The 18770-nt window shown below is 46.9% G+C and overlaps 1 protein-coding gene across 2 annotated transcripts in view; it reads right to left on the minus strand.

Moving 5' to 3' along the window:
• Positions 1 to 15063: 15063 nt before the first annotated feature.
• The window catches only part of LOC110679022 (protein pecanex), a 34290-nt gene continuing 30583 nt past the window's right edge, over positions 15064 to 18770 (minus strand). For both annotated transcript variants that reach the window (XM_021852927.1, XM_021852928.1), the window contains exons 10-11: positions 17254 to 18765; positions 15064 to 16886 (exon numbers count right to left, since the gene is read on the minus strand). In XM_021852927.1, the coding sequence (XP_021708619.1) occupies positions 16365 to 16886; positions 17254 to 18765 (2034 nt within the window). In that variant the 3' untranslated portion in view covers positions 15064 to 16364. The remainder of the gene's footprint in view (positions 16887 to 17253; positions 18766 to 18770) is intronic.

Consider the following 18770-nt stretch of genomic DNA (forward strand, 5'->3'; position numbering starts at 1 on the left):
GCGTTTGGCACTAAAATTGGGGCAGGGCTTTAGGACCCAATTGTGTAAAGTTACTTGCTAATAAAGTTGCATGCCAAAAGACTCAAGTGCAGTGTCTAAATCTAAGAGAAGAAACTTACCTGTGTTCGCTAGATTGTGATGTGTGATAGCTGTTTTTCTGCTGCTGCTGTTGAGTTTGTTTTGCCTCGCCGTCTGTTAGCTGTGCCGCTGTTGGATATGGATTGCCACCCAAGCTACCACTCACTCGATTGCTGCCGGAGAACAGTTTGCGTCGCCAGTGGTTCCTCATCGCCCTCAATTTACCACCAGAAGACACAACGTAGGTAAGCGCCAACAGACATTTTTTAGATAACACGAGCATATGGCATGCCGAACAAGGTATTGTTTTGGGAATTCCGATGGTTTTGAAAATTTCGGCCACCTTCCATTTTCCTGATGCGGTGCAAAACTCCTGTCCCGAAAGCTGCTTGAAATCCGCCTTCACACAAGTTTGGTGCAAGAACGTCGGAATCTCTTGCCACGCGAGCAAAATTGTGTCCCGCTGTTCCTCCTACTAGGACGTCATTTTGAAAACTGGACAGCAAAAGTTGAAAACTCATAGCAACCAACTTTCAAATGCAGCATGGCAGTTTTTTTTAATACATTTTCAATAGATAAACATCAATTTAAACCAATTTTTGCTCGTTCCAGTCTGTAGGGTCAGTGTTCCCTTAGTGGACAGTCCCCTATAGTCGCACTAGTGCCTTTTTACGGCCGTTTTGCTATAAATCCTTTCAAAATATGTTTTGACTAATAATAAGCCCTTAGATGCATACATGCTTTATAATAGCACTACAAATGCTTACACGCCTAATAACAGCACTTCTACTGCATAGAAACCCTATTACTGCATCATTAATGCTTCTAAGCCTGATGCATACAGGCATTAAATAAGCACTATATTGGCTCTATATTCACATATAAGGCATGTTTAAATGTCCTCCAATGTTTTGACAAATATACCACGTGCTTTGTATTTGCATATAGTGGTGAGAGGGAGTCAAAAATGAATCTTCTCACTACTACAATCGCAGGTTTCATGACGGGGTAAAGTGATGGTTTAAATTGGTTACTTATCTTCCCAATATTATTAATCTTATGTGGCCGAAGGAGCAAAGGAGCAGGACTTCAACAACTCAACAATACGGGTGTCGTAGGTTCATTTTGCATGAGGAATTTTCATCATCATAAAACAAGGAACAAAATGTGACAATGGTAAACCCACAAAAGGATAAAAATCACCAAAATGAATAAGTCTGAAACAGAGAAGTACTATCTGAATCATTTTAATATATTTTTGCATACTATTCGAGGTATCCATTTTCATTCATTCATTCATTTACCTCGTGTACCAGCTGCTTGGCCGCATACGCGAAAGCTCTCTGGCTGCGTACGCGAAAGCACAATATATTCGCCCTGAAAACCTGACGAAAACAACTGACTTTTCTCACGTGGTCTTATATTAGCATTAGTGGTGCAAAGAAGCACGGTTATATCTTGGCATTATAGTGGCACGCTATTTCGCCTTTTCTGGCATTATAACAGCATTATATGCGTATATAAAACTGACATGCATCAAATGATTACCCTATATGCGCATATAATGCTGTTACCGTGCCGCATTGTCGTGATTACTGATTACTTGGGTTTGATCCACTCTTTGTAGGAAAAATATTGAAGCTTTGTAAAAATACAGTTTTGATTAGTATTTTGCCAACGCCGTGATGCTAGTGCTACTATAGGAACATAAATTAGAAATAGTGCTACTATAGGCACGTGTATTCCTATAGTGGCACAAGCGATAATAAACATATGAGTTTTTGTAGTTTTCATATTTTTCCCAAAAAACCAAGATAAAAAGCTGTCAGATGATGTAGAAATAATGACGCTAGCGTTATTTTTCGATTTTATACGAATATTTGTTCTTAGCTCTGCGGCTATTGGTACATCGACCCTACATAAATCTGACTGCCATATTTCCGAACTACGGCTCCTTGAATAGACCTCATTACTCAAAGTTATGTCATTCAGCGTCACAGATTTTAGACATTTAAAAGTTAAAACATGTTAAGAGAGAAGAATGAGTATGCATAATAATATTCGCTCACTCTAAAATAGGATGACATTTTCAGTTCTAAGGAGGACGGGAGGACATATGATCGAAAAGGAGAACATGTTCTCCCAAAGGATACCATCTGGTAAGCCTAGCTGCGGTCTACTCTACTTCCTCCATAGATTCGCCATAGCCTTCTAGTTTTCATTCCTTGGGTACCCCAGGGTTCTCTTTGCTGCGACCCAGAAGGCTTGCTTACCTTGCGCTCCAGGATGGACGCCGTAATCGCAATATCAGACCTAGTGCATATCGCAACGTACAGTAAAGCGCCAACAAGGCTACGGTAGCGCACACCGTTTGGCAGACTTTCCTCCTCCTTTCGCTGCACGTTTGAATACCCAGGGTCCATGGGTATATTTGATGATTACGCTTCGACCATGTTGAACCTCTCGGCAATCTTACGGATGTAAGCCAATTGAGTCAAAAGGAAATCCCCAAAACTTATCTCCACTTGAATGCCCATATACCGTAAAATGGGGTGAAGTTGATCACTTTTGAGCGATTATGTACTATAATCCCTAGTAGGATGCATGTATTATCATCCATATATTTTTAAACCTGTACTAATTGGATGTTTATCGAATTATAAAAACGAAATTGTTGTTTCCGTTCAATCGGTTTACGCCCAAATTTTCCAACGACGTCATCCTTTGCTTCGAAAAAATGGCGTAAAACTCCCAAACGCGACTAACTTACAGGGTGTCCGCAAATTATCCGTACAAACTTTGAAGACATGGCTCTATACAATTATATTCTTAAGAAGTAAGTTTGACACATTTCCTATTTCAAATATTTGTAAAACCAAGCCAATTGTGTAGAGGTGTCTGTTCCGTCGAGCTGGCAACACGTCGCAGCAGACTGTGACACACGAGATGAAAAACGCTATGGTTGAATTTTGTTCTTTTATTTTTGTTTTTTTATTCAAGTTTCTACAAATACACAAGCAAAAGAGAATAAAGTGAAAGTATGTACAGTCCACACGCGTTTTACTATTAGTCCCGACATTTTGGTCCTACAGCGCCGGATTTTCGTAAAAGTTTCGGTCGATTTTGCAAGTTTCGCGGACGGATTTTTACGTACATGACTTCTACGCCCACGAATGAGTCGGATTTCGCGAAAGACGTTTTTAGCACTCCGATTGGAAACCAGAAGCGTTCGCATGCGGAAAAGCAGCGCTTGAAGAAAATGGCGGAGGAGGTTCAAGCTGTCATTTATCAGCGAGGAGCTGTAAAAGGCAAGCTCACGCGAATCAGGAACGCCCTACAGCGAGTCGTGCAGGAACAAGTTGCTCCCGACGAATTTCTGCTTCGAACGCACCTGAAAACGATCGACGCTGCATACGAGGAGTTCAATGTCTTCCAAAACAAGCTGTATGCCCTGGCACCGGCGAGTGCAGAAGAACAGGAGGAGAAGTACATTGAATTCGAGGATTTATACAACGAAGTGCGAGCATTAGTGTGTCGATTATTGGAACGAGTGAAGCAAGAAGCAAACCGTCCCGCTAATCAGGATATTGATCCGGTACATGTTCCTGTCCAGCAAATACATCCCGTGCGAGCATCGCCTCTGCTGAATACCCCGTTGCCTACCTTTGATGGCAAAGCCGAAAACTGGTTCAGGTTTAAGGCAATCTTCATCGACGTTATCAACAGATACCCTGGAGAGTCGGACGCAACAAAACTTTACCACCTTGACAAGTGTCTGATCGGCGATGCTGCTGGCGTGATCGATCAGCAGACGATCAACGATAGTAACTTCGATGCAGCTTGGGAATACCTCACGGAGCGTCACGAGGATGTGCGAAAGATTGTCGACATACACGCTAACGGAGAGCCGTGTAGTTCCGGCGTATAGAATAGAACTACGGACGACCTGTTCCGGTGGTAAGAGTCCACCAAACGGGGTAACCCCAATTCAAGGTGTGATGCGAAAAACCGTGCTGAGGAATGAATGGTCGAAGGGGTGAAAAAGATGTTCGGCCGTTAACGGAGCCTGTGGGGCACCTGGGCACCCCTCACAGTATTTTGTCCCTTACCGCGTTAATGCAGGGCTCTGGCGTGGTGGACCTCTTTTCCCGTGCTACTCGTGGGATCCAATCATGAATACAAACTTAAACCAAAATCAAAATAATAGTAGTAGTGCAGGTAGTAGCAGTAGTAGGGAAGCGAACCCCTTCGCAAGAAGTGGGTTAGCTAGGTCTCCGTTGAGGAGAGCGGAAGCAGGAGGAGGCAGCAGTGCACGTAGTGCCAGTGCTGGAAACCATATTTCATCCCCGGCTAACGCATCGGGTGAGGTTATGGATGGAGCGTGGTTGATGAGGGCCATCAATAAAAGTAGAGATGGGCTCTCTGCGATGGAAGTGGCTGCACAGCAGCTCGACTCCATAATTGACTTTGCGTCCTCGAAGTCTAACATCAGCAAGGACCTCAAGCAGGCCCTGTTCAGACTTCGTAAGTCGATGTTCGCGGCCAAGCAGAACCATGCTGAACCCATGGCGACTGTGGCTGCGGCAGAACCCGTGAAATTGAAGGTGCCGAAGTCTACCCAGACGGAGCCCTTCGTCTTCGCGGGTAGCCCCAAAAGTGCGGAAGCGAATGCTTACAACAAGCAATCGCAGAAGCGCGCGAGGCAGCCGTCAGGGGAGGAGCTACCCGGCGGCGCTCACAAGGCCAGGCGGATATTAACCCCGAAAACCGGCAGAAGTGCCGGAAAATCGAACCCCAGCCAGGCGTCCCGGAAAGCCGAGAAGGGTGGGCCCGAAAAGGCTGGCCCCTCACGGAGTGATGGGAACAGGGGGTTGCGACCTTTGAGAGGTCCTCAATCACCACAGGTTAGGGCGGATCAGGGGGGGGACGCCCCCTGGACAACCGTAGTGAGAAAGAAGAAGAAGGAGAAGCAGGAAGTTCAGGAGCGCAGGGATACCAGGCCTAAGAAAAGTAGGAGGGTAGGTGCCAAGCGCGAAAAGGGTGATGCGATCATCATCAAGACGGAAGAGTTACTCGGAAGTCCTGAAGGCGATGCGCAGTGACGCGAAGCTCGCAGATCTTGGAGCCGACGTACGCAGTGTCAGACGCACTCGTACAGGTGAAATGATTCTCGAGCTTAAGCGCGACAAGGAGCGCAAGGGCGCCGCCTACAAAAGTTTGGCGGAAGAGGTCCTTGGCGAGGGTGTCGAAGTGAGGGCTCTGACGCAGTCAGTGACTCTGAAGGTGATGAACCTTGACGAGATCACCAACGCAGAAGAGCTCGTCACAGCACTGCGGCAACAGTGCGAGATTCAGGTGCCCACCGCAGCCGTTCAGCTACGGAAAGGTCCGGCAGGTACTCAGGTGGCCTTAGTACACCTACCTGTGGCGGACGCAAATAAGTCCGCTAAGGTAGGCAAGATCAAGGTTGGTTGGTCAGTATGCTCACTGAACATACATGAGCAACCGGTGATCTGCTTTGGGTGTAGGGAACCAGGACACAAGTCCTGGGGCTGTAAAGGCCCTGATAGGACCAAGTTGTGTAGGCGTTGTGGTGAGGAAGGTCATAAGGCACTAGGCTGCAAGAACCCTCCCAAGTGCTTGATTTGTTCCGGCAAGTCCGTGAACAACAATCATCCAACGGGAGGCTCAAGGTGCCCGACCTTCAAACGAGCCATTAACGAAAAGTCACAGTGCAGGTAACGCAGCTGAACCTGAACCACTGTGACGCAGCTCAGCAACTGCTGTACCAGGCAGTTGCTGAGTGGGGGACGGACATCGCCATCATATCGGACCCATACCGAGTACCCGCCGGCAACGGCAACTGGGTCGTGGATGGATCCGGAAAAATGGCGGCGATATGGACGACGGGTAAATACCCCGTCCAGGAGTTGGTGTCTACTACCTACGAGGGCTTCGTGATCGCCAAGGTAAACGGGGTCCTCTTTTGTAGCTGCTATGCGCCTCCGAGTTGGTCGACCGAGCGGTTCATGCAGATGCTGGACTGCATGACGACCGTGTTGACAGGGCGAAGGCCAGTAGTAATAGCGGGTGACTTCAATGCCTGGGCCGTGGAATGGGGAAGCCGCATCACGAACCAGCGAGGTCAAATCCTGCTAGAGGCACTGGCCGTGCTAGATGTCGATCTGGCTAATGTTGGTACCAAAAGTACCTTCAGCCGAAACGGAGCGGAGTCGATTATCGACGTTACTTTTTGTAGTCCTGGCCTAACGAGTAGTTCGAACTGGAGGGTAGACAATGCCTACACTCACAGCGACCACCTGCCGGTTCGCTACAGTATCGACTACAACAAAAGCAGGCAGCGCGTAGAGGAAGCGGCTAGGTCACGGCCAAGCCTTCGTAGGTGGAAGACATCGTACTTCAATGACGAAGTTCTTAGGGAGGCGCTCCGTCGTGAGCGTAACCTACTCGGCCTAAGCGGGGACGAACTGGTAGCGGTGCTTTCGCGTGCGTGCTATGCGACCATGCCTAGGAAAGTCCACCCTAGAAATGGGAGACCACCGACGTACTGGTGGACTCAAGCAATTGCGAACCTGCGCCGTGCCTGCCTACGGGCCAGGAGGCGGATGCAGCGAGCACGTACCGAGCAGAAGCGTGAAGAACGACGGGCGGTGTTCACCGCTGCCAAAGTCGCGCTGAAGTCCGAGATAAGGGCAAGCAAAAAGGCCTGCTTTGAGAGACTCTGTCAGAGTGCCAACGTGAACCCGTGGGGTGATGCCTACAGGATCGTTATGGCGAAGACAAGAGGTGCAATTGCTCCTACGGAGCAATCTCCACAGATGCTGGAGGGGATCATCGAGGGGCTCTTTCCGCGCCACAACCCTAGCCCATGGCCTCCTTTTGTAGGACAGCCGGGGATTGGGGCTGGCGATGAGGATAGAGTAACCGATGAGGAACTTGTAGGGATTGCAAAATCCCTAAGCATGGGGAAGGCACCAGGTCCGGACGGAGTTCCAAACCTGGCCCTCAAAGTCGCAATCTTGGAGGCTCCCGGTATGTTCAGATCTGCTATGCAGATATGCCTGGACGAGGGAGTATTTCCAGATGCGTGGAAGAGGCAGAGCCTGGTACTATTGCCAAAGGCGGGGAAACCACCTGGTGACCCGTCGGCGTATAGACCAATATGCTTGATTGACACGGCGGGGAAGGTGCTCGAGAAGATCATCCTCAACAGACTGTTGAGGTACACTGAGAGTGTAAATGGTCTCTCAAGCAACCAGTTCGGCTTCCGGAAAGGGAAGTCCACCGTAGACGCTATTCTGACGGTTAAGAAAACCGCTGAGATAGCACTCCAGCGTAAGAGGAGGGGGATTCGCTACTGCGCAGTAGTGACTCTGGATGTAAGGAACGCATTTAATAGTGCCAGTTGGGCGGCTATTGCCGATGCGCTCCTGCGTCTGGGGATACCCGAGTACCTGTACAAGATTCTCGGAAGTTACTTCCAGAATCGGGTATTAGTCTATGACACAGAGGTGGGTCGGAAGTGCTTTCACATAACCACAGGAGTCCCGCAAGGTTCCATCCTGGGCCCGGTGTTATGGAATGTCATGTATGACGAGGTGTTGAGATTAAAATTCCCGGTGGGTGTGGTCATCGTTGGCTTTGCCGACGATATTACGCTAGAGGTCTACGGTGAATCGATCGAAGAAGTGGAATTGACTGCAGCCCACTCGATCGCAATTGTGGAGGAGTGGATGAGCTCCAGGAAACTGGAATTGGCTCACCACAAAACTGAGGCGGTTGTTGTCAACAACCGAAAGTCGGTGCAGCAAGCGGTGATCAGTGTAGGCGACTGCACGATCACTTCGAAGCGCTCCGTCAAACACTTGGGGGTGATGATCGACGATAAGCTTACCTTCGGTAGCCACGTCGATTATGCCTGCAAGAGAGCCTCCACAGCTATTGTGGCACTGTCCCGGATGATGTCCAATAGCTCTGCGGTGTACGCCAGCAAGCGAAAGCTTTTGGCCAGTGTCGCCTCGTCCATACTGAGGTATGGTGGCCCGGCTTGGGGCACGGCCTTAAGTACCAAGAGCTACCGTAGCAAGCTAGAGAGTACTTATAGGCTAATGTGCCTGAGGGTTGCGAGCGCGTACCGTACCGTGTCACACGATGCACTCTGCGTCATCACCGGTATGGTGCCTATTGGTATCCTTATCATGGAAGACATAGAGTGCTTCGAAATGCGCGGCACAAGAGGCATACGCAGGACTGCCAGACTGGCCTCCATGGTCAAATGGCAGCGTGCGTGGGACAGTTCCACCAAGGGAGTGTGGACTCACAGGTTGATTCCGAGGTTAGATATCTGGGTCAATAGGCGCCATGGGGAACTAACATTCCACCTGACACAGGTCCTTTCGGGCCATGGTTGCTTTAGACAGTATCTACACCGTTTCGGTCATGCGGGTTCTCCCGAATGTCCAGTTTGTGCAGGTTTAGAGGAAACGGCGGAACACGTTTTGTTCGTGTGCCCGCGTTTCCGCACAATGCGTGACCGCATGTTAGCCACATGCGGTCGGGACACGACTCCGGACAATTTGGTCCAGAGGATGTGTGAAGACGAGTTTGGCTGGAATGCCGTTTCATCGGCTATCACCCACATCGTCTCGGAACTGCAAAGGAGGTGGCGAGTGGACTCGAGGAGTGGCTAGTGCAGACGCTAAACAACAGGTGGTCCAAGGGTTCGCAGTCGGCTACGTAGGTCATACCGGTGCCCTACGGTCGAAATCGACCCTTACAGCGATTAAGTGGCCGCGGGGAGAACATCCTGGTAGCGCTGCTGTCGTGGCGCCGGCCTACTGGGTGGATACGAGCCTCTGGTTGTTCGGGGCAGGTGGAGGCCCCTTCGTCAGCAATCCCAGCTGGTGCTAGGTGATAGGGCCTGAGCCTTCAGTAGGTCAAATTGCGAAGCCCGCAGTATCAGTTCTTGATACCTGCGGTGCAGCTGGGCGCGGGCGTAGTGGTCGACCCTGCCCGCTTTCAGCGGACAACGGGAGGTGAGGACCACCTGGGAAGCTGGCAAAGCGCCAGCATGCTACCTTGGTGGACCCCCCTAAGCGTGTCATCGATGTTCGTTGCTGCATGGCTACGCAGCTAACCTGGAGGATGCGATGTGCAATAGCCCCTCTCCGAAGCAATGCCTTCTTGGTGGTCCCGGAGAGACGAAGGGTTTGGCGGCAATGGAAATGGTTTAGTGGGTCGGGGGTGTAGTCCTGTTTACTGCTTGCATGTAGTAAATGGTCCCTAACCCCACACGGCGTCTGTTGAGCAGATTATCCCCCCATTGCTTAGAAGAAAAAAAAATACACGCTAACGGATTGCTCCACCTGAAGGCGATGACGGCCGAAAGCGGCAAGCAGCTACGAACTTTGATGGACGATTGCAAACGTCACGTCGAAGCGCTCAAATTCCACGAATACGAGGTAAGCGGACTTTCAGATGTTTTGCTGGTCAACATTTTGGCATCGAAAATCGATTTGGAGACCCGAAAACTTTGGGAAGGCAGTATTACGCACGGAGAAGTACCTACATACGAAGAAACGACTGCCTTCCTCGTTAAGCGATGTCAAATCTTGGAGCGAATTGAAGAGAACTCAGCGGCAACAAAACAGAAGAAGCCCGTTTCCACTACGGCAGCAAAAGTTCCACCAATGAAGGTAACAACTCTCGCAGCGTCTGCAGAGCTTCGGTGCAATTTTTGTGAAGAGTCCCATAACAATCACCAGTGCAAGGAATTCTTGAAGCTGAATCCGAGCGAACGATTTGAGAAGGCGAAACAAGCAAAGGTCTGCTACAATTGTTTAAGGAAAAGACATACGACGGCCCGGTGCTCTTCTGCGATGTCTTGCAAGATCTGCAAAAAGCGACACCACACTACCCTTCATGCAAATGTGGTTACTACTACTGGTACTGTGAATGCGCAGACGTCTACAACACCGCAAAATGCTCCAGAAATCAATGCAAGTGAACCGGCTTCGAATGTAAACACAACTGTAGCTTCAACGCACACGATTAGTGCATCTTGTGTTAGCTACCAACAACGAGCACTACTATGTACGGCTATTGTGAACGTTATTAGCGGAGATGGAGTTACCCAACCGTGCCGTGTATTGTTGGATTGCGGCTCGCAGGTCAATCTGATCACCGAAAAGTTAGCCGGCCTACTCCAAGTTGAACGGAAACCAGCGAATGTGCAAGTCATTGGAGTTGATGGTGCTACTACGAGAGTAACAGCGGCGGCGTCCGTCCATGTTCAAGCTATTAGCAACGGATTCACGAGCAAGATAGAGTGTTTGGTGATGAAGAGAATTACAGGCCCCATCCCATCAAGTTTCGTCGATGTTGCCAGCTGGCCGTTGCCACCAGGTCTGCAATTGGCCAATGCTGCATTCAACCGACCTCAGCGGGTCGATATGCTTATTGGGGTTGGTCATTTCTTTGATCTCCTCAAGTCCGGCAAGATTAAGCTTGCAGAAAATTTGCCGTTCCTGCAGGAGACAGTGTTTGGATGGGTGATTGGCGGTATCATCGATTCCTCGTCCTCGAATTACAAGATGGTTCGCTGCAATGTGGCGGTTCCAGAAGAAAATTTGGAGAAGTTGGTCGAAAAAATCTGGGAATCCGAAGAAGTCGCTACGTCTACACGAATGTCACCAGAAGAGGTGGCATGTGAGCAATACTACAAGCAAACTACCACGAGGGATTCTGAAGGACGTTACGTCGTAAAGCTACCATTTCAAACCAACGTCGATCAGCTTGGAGAATCTAGGCAGCATGCCTTGCAGCGATTCGATTACTTGGAGCGAAAGTTAAGTAAAAATGCGGAACTCAAGAAAGCATATTGTGACTTCATGGCAGAATACATTCGTCTCGACCACTGTCGGATTTTGAGAGAAGAAGAAGATGCCTCAATTGGTTACTTTTTGCCGCATCACGCTATATTGAAGCCTTCGTCGTCTACCACGAAATTACGCACCGTTTTTGATGCATCAGCGAAGACTTCATCTGGACTCTCTTTAAACGACACGCTTATGGTTGGTCCGACCATACAAGATTCTTTGGTCAACATATGCATGCGATTCCGTATTTGAAGATCCTCGAACTCTCGACGGTCACGTATGGTACGGCATCTGCGCCGTACCTCGCTACACGTACTCTGCACCAGTTGGCTCAAGATGAAGGTCATAATTTCCCAAAAGCTGCGAAGATATTGGTGAAGGACTTTTATATCGACGATGTTCTGTCTGGAGCCAACAGTCCACAGGAGGCTGTTGAAATACACGATGAGCTGGTGGCACTATTGCATAAAGGGGGCTTTGAGCTCCACAAATGGTGCACAAACTCTCCAGAGCTATTAGCGTCTATCCCGGAAGAGTTACGTGAAAAACAGGTAGCATTCGAACAACACGACGTCAACAATGTTATCCGCACGCTTGGATTGCTCTGGGACCCATCCAATGATCAGCTGAGATTCCGCGTCGCTCCACCTGATCATGCTCAGCAGGTTACAAAGCGCTTCATACTGTCGGAGATAGCAAAGATTTACGATCCGATGGGCCTGCTATCACCAGTGGTTGTGGTTGCCAAGCTGTTGATGCGTCAGCTGTGGAGATCCAAGCTTTCCTGGGACGAAGACGTACCTGCAACACTGTCAGAGCCATGGCGACGGTTCCGAGATGGACTCGAATCGTTGAAGAATCTGAAAATCGAACGCTTGATTATCTCACCAAGAAGAATTGCAGTAGAACTACATGCCTTCTCGGATGCATCTATGGAAGCTTTTGGAACATGTGTGTATCTCCGAAGCATCCTCGAAGATAACACAGTGGAGGTTCGACTACTGGCCAGCAAATCTCGCGTTGCTTCCAAAGCTACAATTCCAAGGTTGGAGTTATGTGGTTTCCAGCTCATGGCACGACTGGTCAATCAAGTTGAAGCAGCACTACAAATAGATTTCGATCGCAAGGTTATGTGGTCAGACTCGCAGATAGTTTTGTGCTGGTTACGAAAGGCTCCACATCAACTCAGCGTCTACGTCGGAAATAGAGTTGCCGAAGTTCAAGAGCGTACGTCGTCTTTCGAGTACCTTTTCGTCAGATCGGAAGATAATCCAGCGGACCTCGTGTCCCGCGGGCTCGAAGCAGAGGACTTAGCTCGAAGTGAAATATGGTGGAACGGTCCGGATTACTTGCGGCTGAATGCTTTCGAAGAACAAACACTGGAGGAAGTTGACAATCTACCTGAAGTTCGAGTGGCAATGGTTACTGCGATCAACGATATGTCGGTCCTCACCAAGTTTAGTTCCTTTAGGAAACTCCAACGAGTTGTATCGTATGTCATCCGTTTTATCAACAAGGCAAGAAATCGTCGAACGGCTGGTGACAGTTTGAAATTCGCTACTGTTACTGAAATGAGATTGGCTTTAACCGCAATAATCAGGATGGTCCAGCAGCAGCAACTATTTGTGGAAATACAACAAATCAAGAAACTCTAGACCAACCATGATGGTGAGCGATACGTTGGCAGACTGCGAACATTGAATCCCTGGATCGACGACGACGGAATTCTACGTGTTAACGGAAGGATCAAGTACGCAAATGTGAACTACGAACAGAAACACCCACCGATACTTCCAGCTGAGCATCCAGTGACGAAATTGTTGATTCAAGCCATCCACAACGAAAACCTACACGTGGACCCTAGCGGTACTCTTTCGATTATCAGACAGCGGTTTTGGATCATCAACGGTCGGAATGCCATCCGACAGCAACTTCGAAAGTGTATTATTTGCTTCAAGGTCAATCCAACAGATACTAAGATCTACATGGGAAACTTGCCAAGTTACAGAGTGACTCAAGCTAATCCATTCCAGCGTACGGGAATTGATTTTGCCGGACCCATCTACGTTCGGAAAGGTCATCCTCGCAAGCCAGTATACGAGAAAGGGTATGTAGCATTATTCGTATGTATGGCGACAAAATGCATCCACATCGAGTTCGTGTCGAACCTGGCTACAAGTAGCTTCATAGCAGCCCTACATCGTTTCGTTAGTCGTCGTGGCCTGCCGTCCGACATTTATAGTGACAACGCCACGAACTTTGCAGGTGCGAGTTCAGAACTGCATGAACTTTACGTTCTACTTCGTCAACAACAGACGGTTGAAGCACTTGAGGAGTGAGATAAACTGGCATTTTATTCCTCCTCGATCACCCCATGTAGGGGGATTATGGGAGGCTGGGGTTAAGTCGGCTAAATACTTCCTGAAGCGCGCTGCCGGCGAAGCAAAGCTTACTGAAGAGGAATGGCACACTTTGTTGGTTCAAGTCGAAGGGTTGCTGAATTCACGTCCTTTGATAGCACAGTCTTCCGATCCAAGCGATTACAACGTGATCACACCAGGCCACCTATTGATCGGTCGTGCTATTAACGCGATTCCTGAACCAAGCTATGATCAGCTCAAGGCTGGTACACTTTCAAGATGGCAGCACATTCAGAAAATGAGATCTGATTTCTGGAAGCGCTGGTCAGTTGACTACTTGGCTGAACTTCAACAACGTCACAAATGGAACAAAAACCACACTGAAGTCAAGGTCGGTGATCTAGTGTTACTGCGCGAAGACCATGTTCCACCGGCTCAATGGAAACTTTGGCGAGTTGTAGATGTCCACCCAGGCAAAGACAACGTGACAAGGGTGGTGTCGGTAAAAACCACATCAGGTGTGTATAAGCGATCAACAGCTAAAGTTGCGGTACTTCCGCTGGATGTTCCTGAGGATAAGGCGATAACTAATTGAACTTCCCAGAACTTCAATGGCGGGGGTGGATGTTCCGTCGAGCTGGCAACACGTCGCAGCAGACTGTGACACACGAGATGAAAAACGCTATGGTTGAATTTTGTTCTTTTATTTTTGTTTTTTGATTCAAGTTTCTACAAATACACAAGCAAAAGAGAATAAAGTGAAAGTATGTACAGTCCACACGCGTTTTACTATTAGTCCCGACAGTGTCTTAAAATGAGCTGTTTTTCGAGCTTTATGACAGAAGAGAAATGTCCACTGAACTCACTGGATTTGAACCGTATAATTTTATATTTCCAGTCTAACTTGAAGCCACTTAACTGTAGGTTACTTCAAATAATAATAGGGCATTTGGATTCATCTCTTTTAGATTTTAGGGATAAACATCTCCTGCATGACTAGCGGCCCTCAGGAAAAACGTAGTAGAAAAATTTAAATTTGCATATCTCAGTAACAATCAATCCATTCCAATTTATTTATAGTTGTATTTTGTATTAACATATATTGTGTATTTCTTCCACTTCTGGACTGCGAAGTGCGGCCTCATAAGTGCGAAAGCGTGAATAAAAGTGCAGGATTGCATTGAATCCTGTTGGTGTCTTCAGAGCACTTAATCTTTGATTCACGAAGAATAAGTCCCCCGAAGACACCTACCCGATTTGATGCAATCGCGCACTTTTATTAGCGTTTCCGCACTTGTAAAAACTTCTGCGATAGTCCAGTGGTGAAAAAAATGCGCAATAGATGTATTATAAAACGTACATTGACATTAATTTTTCATTGTTTTGAATGCGAGATCATCTTTCCCATAATTTGCGGACACCCTGTACGCACAGCGAAGAACAAATTTTCACTTTGTTTGGCTGGTTGCTATGGAGACCCACAAACCTATTGGGAGGGTATAGAGCAGAGTGAAAACGCGTCTAGTCGGTTTAAGTGACTAACAATTTATCACGTTTTATTCATGTAGAAAATCAAGGCTTACTTAGTATCTAATAGAGGTTTCCAGTTCTTCTGGTTACTAAGCATCGGCATCGCTTCACTATATACTTTATGATCTGCTACGCTTCCATTACAAAAGCTACGACGGGCTTTCGGATACAATGAAGTTACAAGCATTGTAAAACAATTTTGAATTTTTATGTTTTATTCGCAATTTAAAAAAGGCTTAACCGGTCACTAATTTTTGATCAAAAATGTTGTTCTATTAGTTCTCCGTTAAATAAAAGCGAGAATTGAAGTTAAATAACGACTTTGTCTAACTTTCTTCATTATATTCAATATTTCTAACTACAGTGATTTGTTGTAATAGCTTTCTGCGCTGTCGTTAAACCAGTTCTACAATATATTTGTGATATTTTAAATTTTCTGTAATTTTCCATATCAACACATCTGTTTCAATAATTTAACGATCTCTTTCTCTCTGTTTGTCTGCGTCTATTGTTGATCATTTGCATTAATAATAAATTCAGTGTAGGTAAAGTTGCTTACTTTAATTATCACATTTTCATCTTTTGCAGTAACCTTTATCGCATAGTCCGAACAACAAGAGTCACAATCGTTCCACATTCGCCCAGCAAACGCACAAACCCACAAAGGGGAGAAAACAATAACACTCCAGCACTTTGCGATAAAACTTATACTTTTCTATTTAAAATTCTTTTCACTCTTTTTTCCTATCGAGTCAAAAGAAACAATATCAGCTATCTTTTTTTTACAAAAATAAAACTTTACCTTCTATTAGTTTTATCAACGTTTCGAACTGTCTTCCTATTAACGCTATTCATAATTTACAAATGTATGTGATCTTTATTGGCATTTGCTTCATCAAAGACGCGTGATCATTTTATGCTATCTACCATAAGACGTTTCCCTTTTATTCGTTTTAATGATTAAACAGCATAAACTAAAGAACATCTCTCTCGTTTTTTTGATCATTCAAGAGTATTGATTTAAATGATAGTATTTTACTACTATTCGGGCCATTGCGCACAAGAGAAAAAAACAGAAAAAATAACTATTTAATCAAAAATTGTTAACAACCTAAAATTTCAACATCTAACCGAATTTCGTATGAAGCGGAAAAAATTGCTATACGCACTCTACCACTCCGCCAAAAAGTCTTTTGAATAGTATCGATGATTATTCTTTTTCTAATGTTCGCTCACCACACCAGCGAACATACAGTAAGGCGACATTTGGAAGAAAATGTCTTGGATTTATCATGGCGATTAGAAAACTGTGTAGTAAGAGTGATTTTGTAAAATGTACGCTACGAATGACTTTGCTATGGACACGTTTTCACTGTTGTCCACGCTACGTTTCCTAAAGGGTAACAACAAGACTTGGAACAAGAGGAATAAATATCTATCACCAGTACGAATGTTTGATTTCGATTTTGTGTCTCTCTGTGAGTGTACGGAAAGATATCTAAACTAGAGTCGGATCGGAGGACATGGATGGGGCATCCGGTTTGGTGGTTGTAGCACTGGGATCGTCACATACACATTCCGACTGTTCCCCAAGATCCACGGTAGTTTGCGGATTGCTAACATTAGCAAAAGATTCACTTACCGTTGTGCTTTCGACTGTGGGAGGTGCTTCCGTTGAGGCTTGCTTGCTTACCGAACCTGTAACGACCGATGCTGATGAAGATGAACCCGAACCCGATCCGGAACTGGATGCCACCAAACCGATTGTGTTGTACTCTTTGAGGCCTTTCTCGCCGATTGGCACATAGCGTTCACCGATCTTCATCAACATGATAGTACGATTGACGTTAGACCGGAAGTGATGATCGGGATGATTCGGTTGCCAGTAGTGGACGATGTTTCCGACCATGCCTTCCTGCGGTTGCCAGTCTTTCCAGGACGACCGACCACCGTAGCTGCGAAACTGTTCGTTTGGCCATGTAACATCTATGCGCCGTCCAAGATCCAAACAGTCGTAAATCTGAAAATATTGAACAAATTAGGTAACTTTATTTTGACTGCAAAGGTCGATAATACAAAAAGCCATAATTGAATAAATTGGAAAAGTAAAATAAATGATGCGAATACAACCGTTAACGCTCAACGCTCCGTCATCGTAATCATCGTCATCATCGAAACTTCATAAGCAGTTTTCATGTTCAAAACTGAAAATTTTTCGATGAAATTGTGTTCACTGTGTTTCGGTTGGCGAATAGAATACAGTGAACACATTCTCCTGTAAGTTTTCTTGATTTAAAGCGAAAAAACTGCTTTTGAAAACTCCGAAATCAATGACGGATCCTGCCCCCTTAACAGTAAAGCAAGTACCTACTAATAGTTCAACTCACCTGCGCAGCGTCCACAATGATGACTTTCTTGTTGAGTCCAATCACAGGCGGAGCATTTATCCACTGCGTTTGTGATGGTTGTTCATCCGTATCGTTTGCTCGACTGCTTCTATCCTTTGCGGTAGCCATCGCGCCGCTGTCTAATCTTTCGGCGCTCGATACTTCTGTCATGGAAAATATCGTGTACGAGTTCTCGGACGGTGGCGACAGCGTCAACATAACAGAACTACTGGTGGGAGCTGTTGTGGCACTTGTGTTTGGCATGTTCAGATTCATCGACGATGATGCATTGCTTTTCGCATTCCCAGATGTGGATTCTACGCTCTCCTGTTGCTTTAGACTAGAATTATTGCTACTTCCGACCCCGGCTGCACCCAACCCACTTCCACCGGCCAGCGCTTCTTTGAAGGATTCCCTCTTGGAAGCAGCCAGTGCTCGATCTATCCGATCTTTACTGTTACTACTTAAATTACGTTTCGTTACACCGGCCCTATCACGCAGAACATCACGTTCAGAATCGCGCTCTCGAATCAACAATCCAGCAAGCAACGTAGAACTGGTCGGTTTGTTGATACTGGCAAGGCTTCCTCGGTTCGCGGCCCCGGAAAGCGACATATTTTGGCTACCATACGACAACGTTCCGGCCGTACCCGACAGAGTATTATTAGGAGTTGGGGTATTACAGTACACTCCCTGTATTTCCCCCATTTCGTTGTCTATTATTGCACTTCCACTGCTACACCCTTCGCGGCAACGCTGTCTCACGCGATGGAAAAAGCCGTTGACCATCACCACAATCTTTTCCAAAGTAATCTCACCACCGATGATGCGACACAGCTGTGGATTTGTTTCTGCGTAGGATGTCGTCAGAGGAGACACGTAGATTGGATATCCAATCGGTTGATCACAGGACGAATTGATAATATTGCGAAGAGCTTGTTTCGCATTTTGAATGCTTCCTCGTTCCGGATTTCGGTTCCGGAGATAGATTAGCTCTTGCTGCTGGCCTGCCCATAAACCTCGTACGCATTCGCGATTCAGCTTAATGACGCGAAAGCTTAGGAATCGCTTACTCAGTCTTATAACTCTATACTCGTCCGATCCATCGTCCATTACGTGACGTAGCGCGAGCAAATTTGGAGTGCCCCTCAGCACCGCATTTCGCCACAATGGATCGGCTTCGTGCGAAATGACCAGCTCTTTGGTATGATAATCGATAGCGTTGTACAGGGCCTCGTAGTCATCGTATTCGTCCGGGCAAAGGAAATGATCTTGATGAAGCTTCAAAGACATCCGTACAGCTGGTGCCACAACTCCGTGAAGGAGCTCCATATCCACGAAAACCCACTCGTCTCGAGTTGAAGTTATGCGAAAATCACCCTTGAACAATGCATGAAGTCCATGGAGAAAAAACTCCACCCCACAGGATGAACTGTGACTGGCAGTGGCCAAGGTTCGTCGAGCCAGCAAGGCCAACGCCATACAAAGTGATGTAACCAAAGATTCTCGACTCTGAA

Source organism: Aedes aegypti, chromosome 3 (assembly GCF_002204515.2).
Source record: "Aedes aegypti strain LVP_AGWG chromosome 3, AaegL5.0 Primary Assembly, whole genome shotgun sequence".
NCBI classification, from domain to species: Eukaryota; Metazoa; Arthropoda; class Insecta; order Diptera; family Culicidae; genus Aedes; species Aedes aegypti.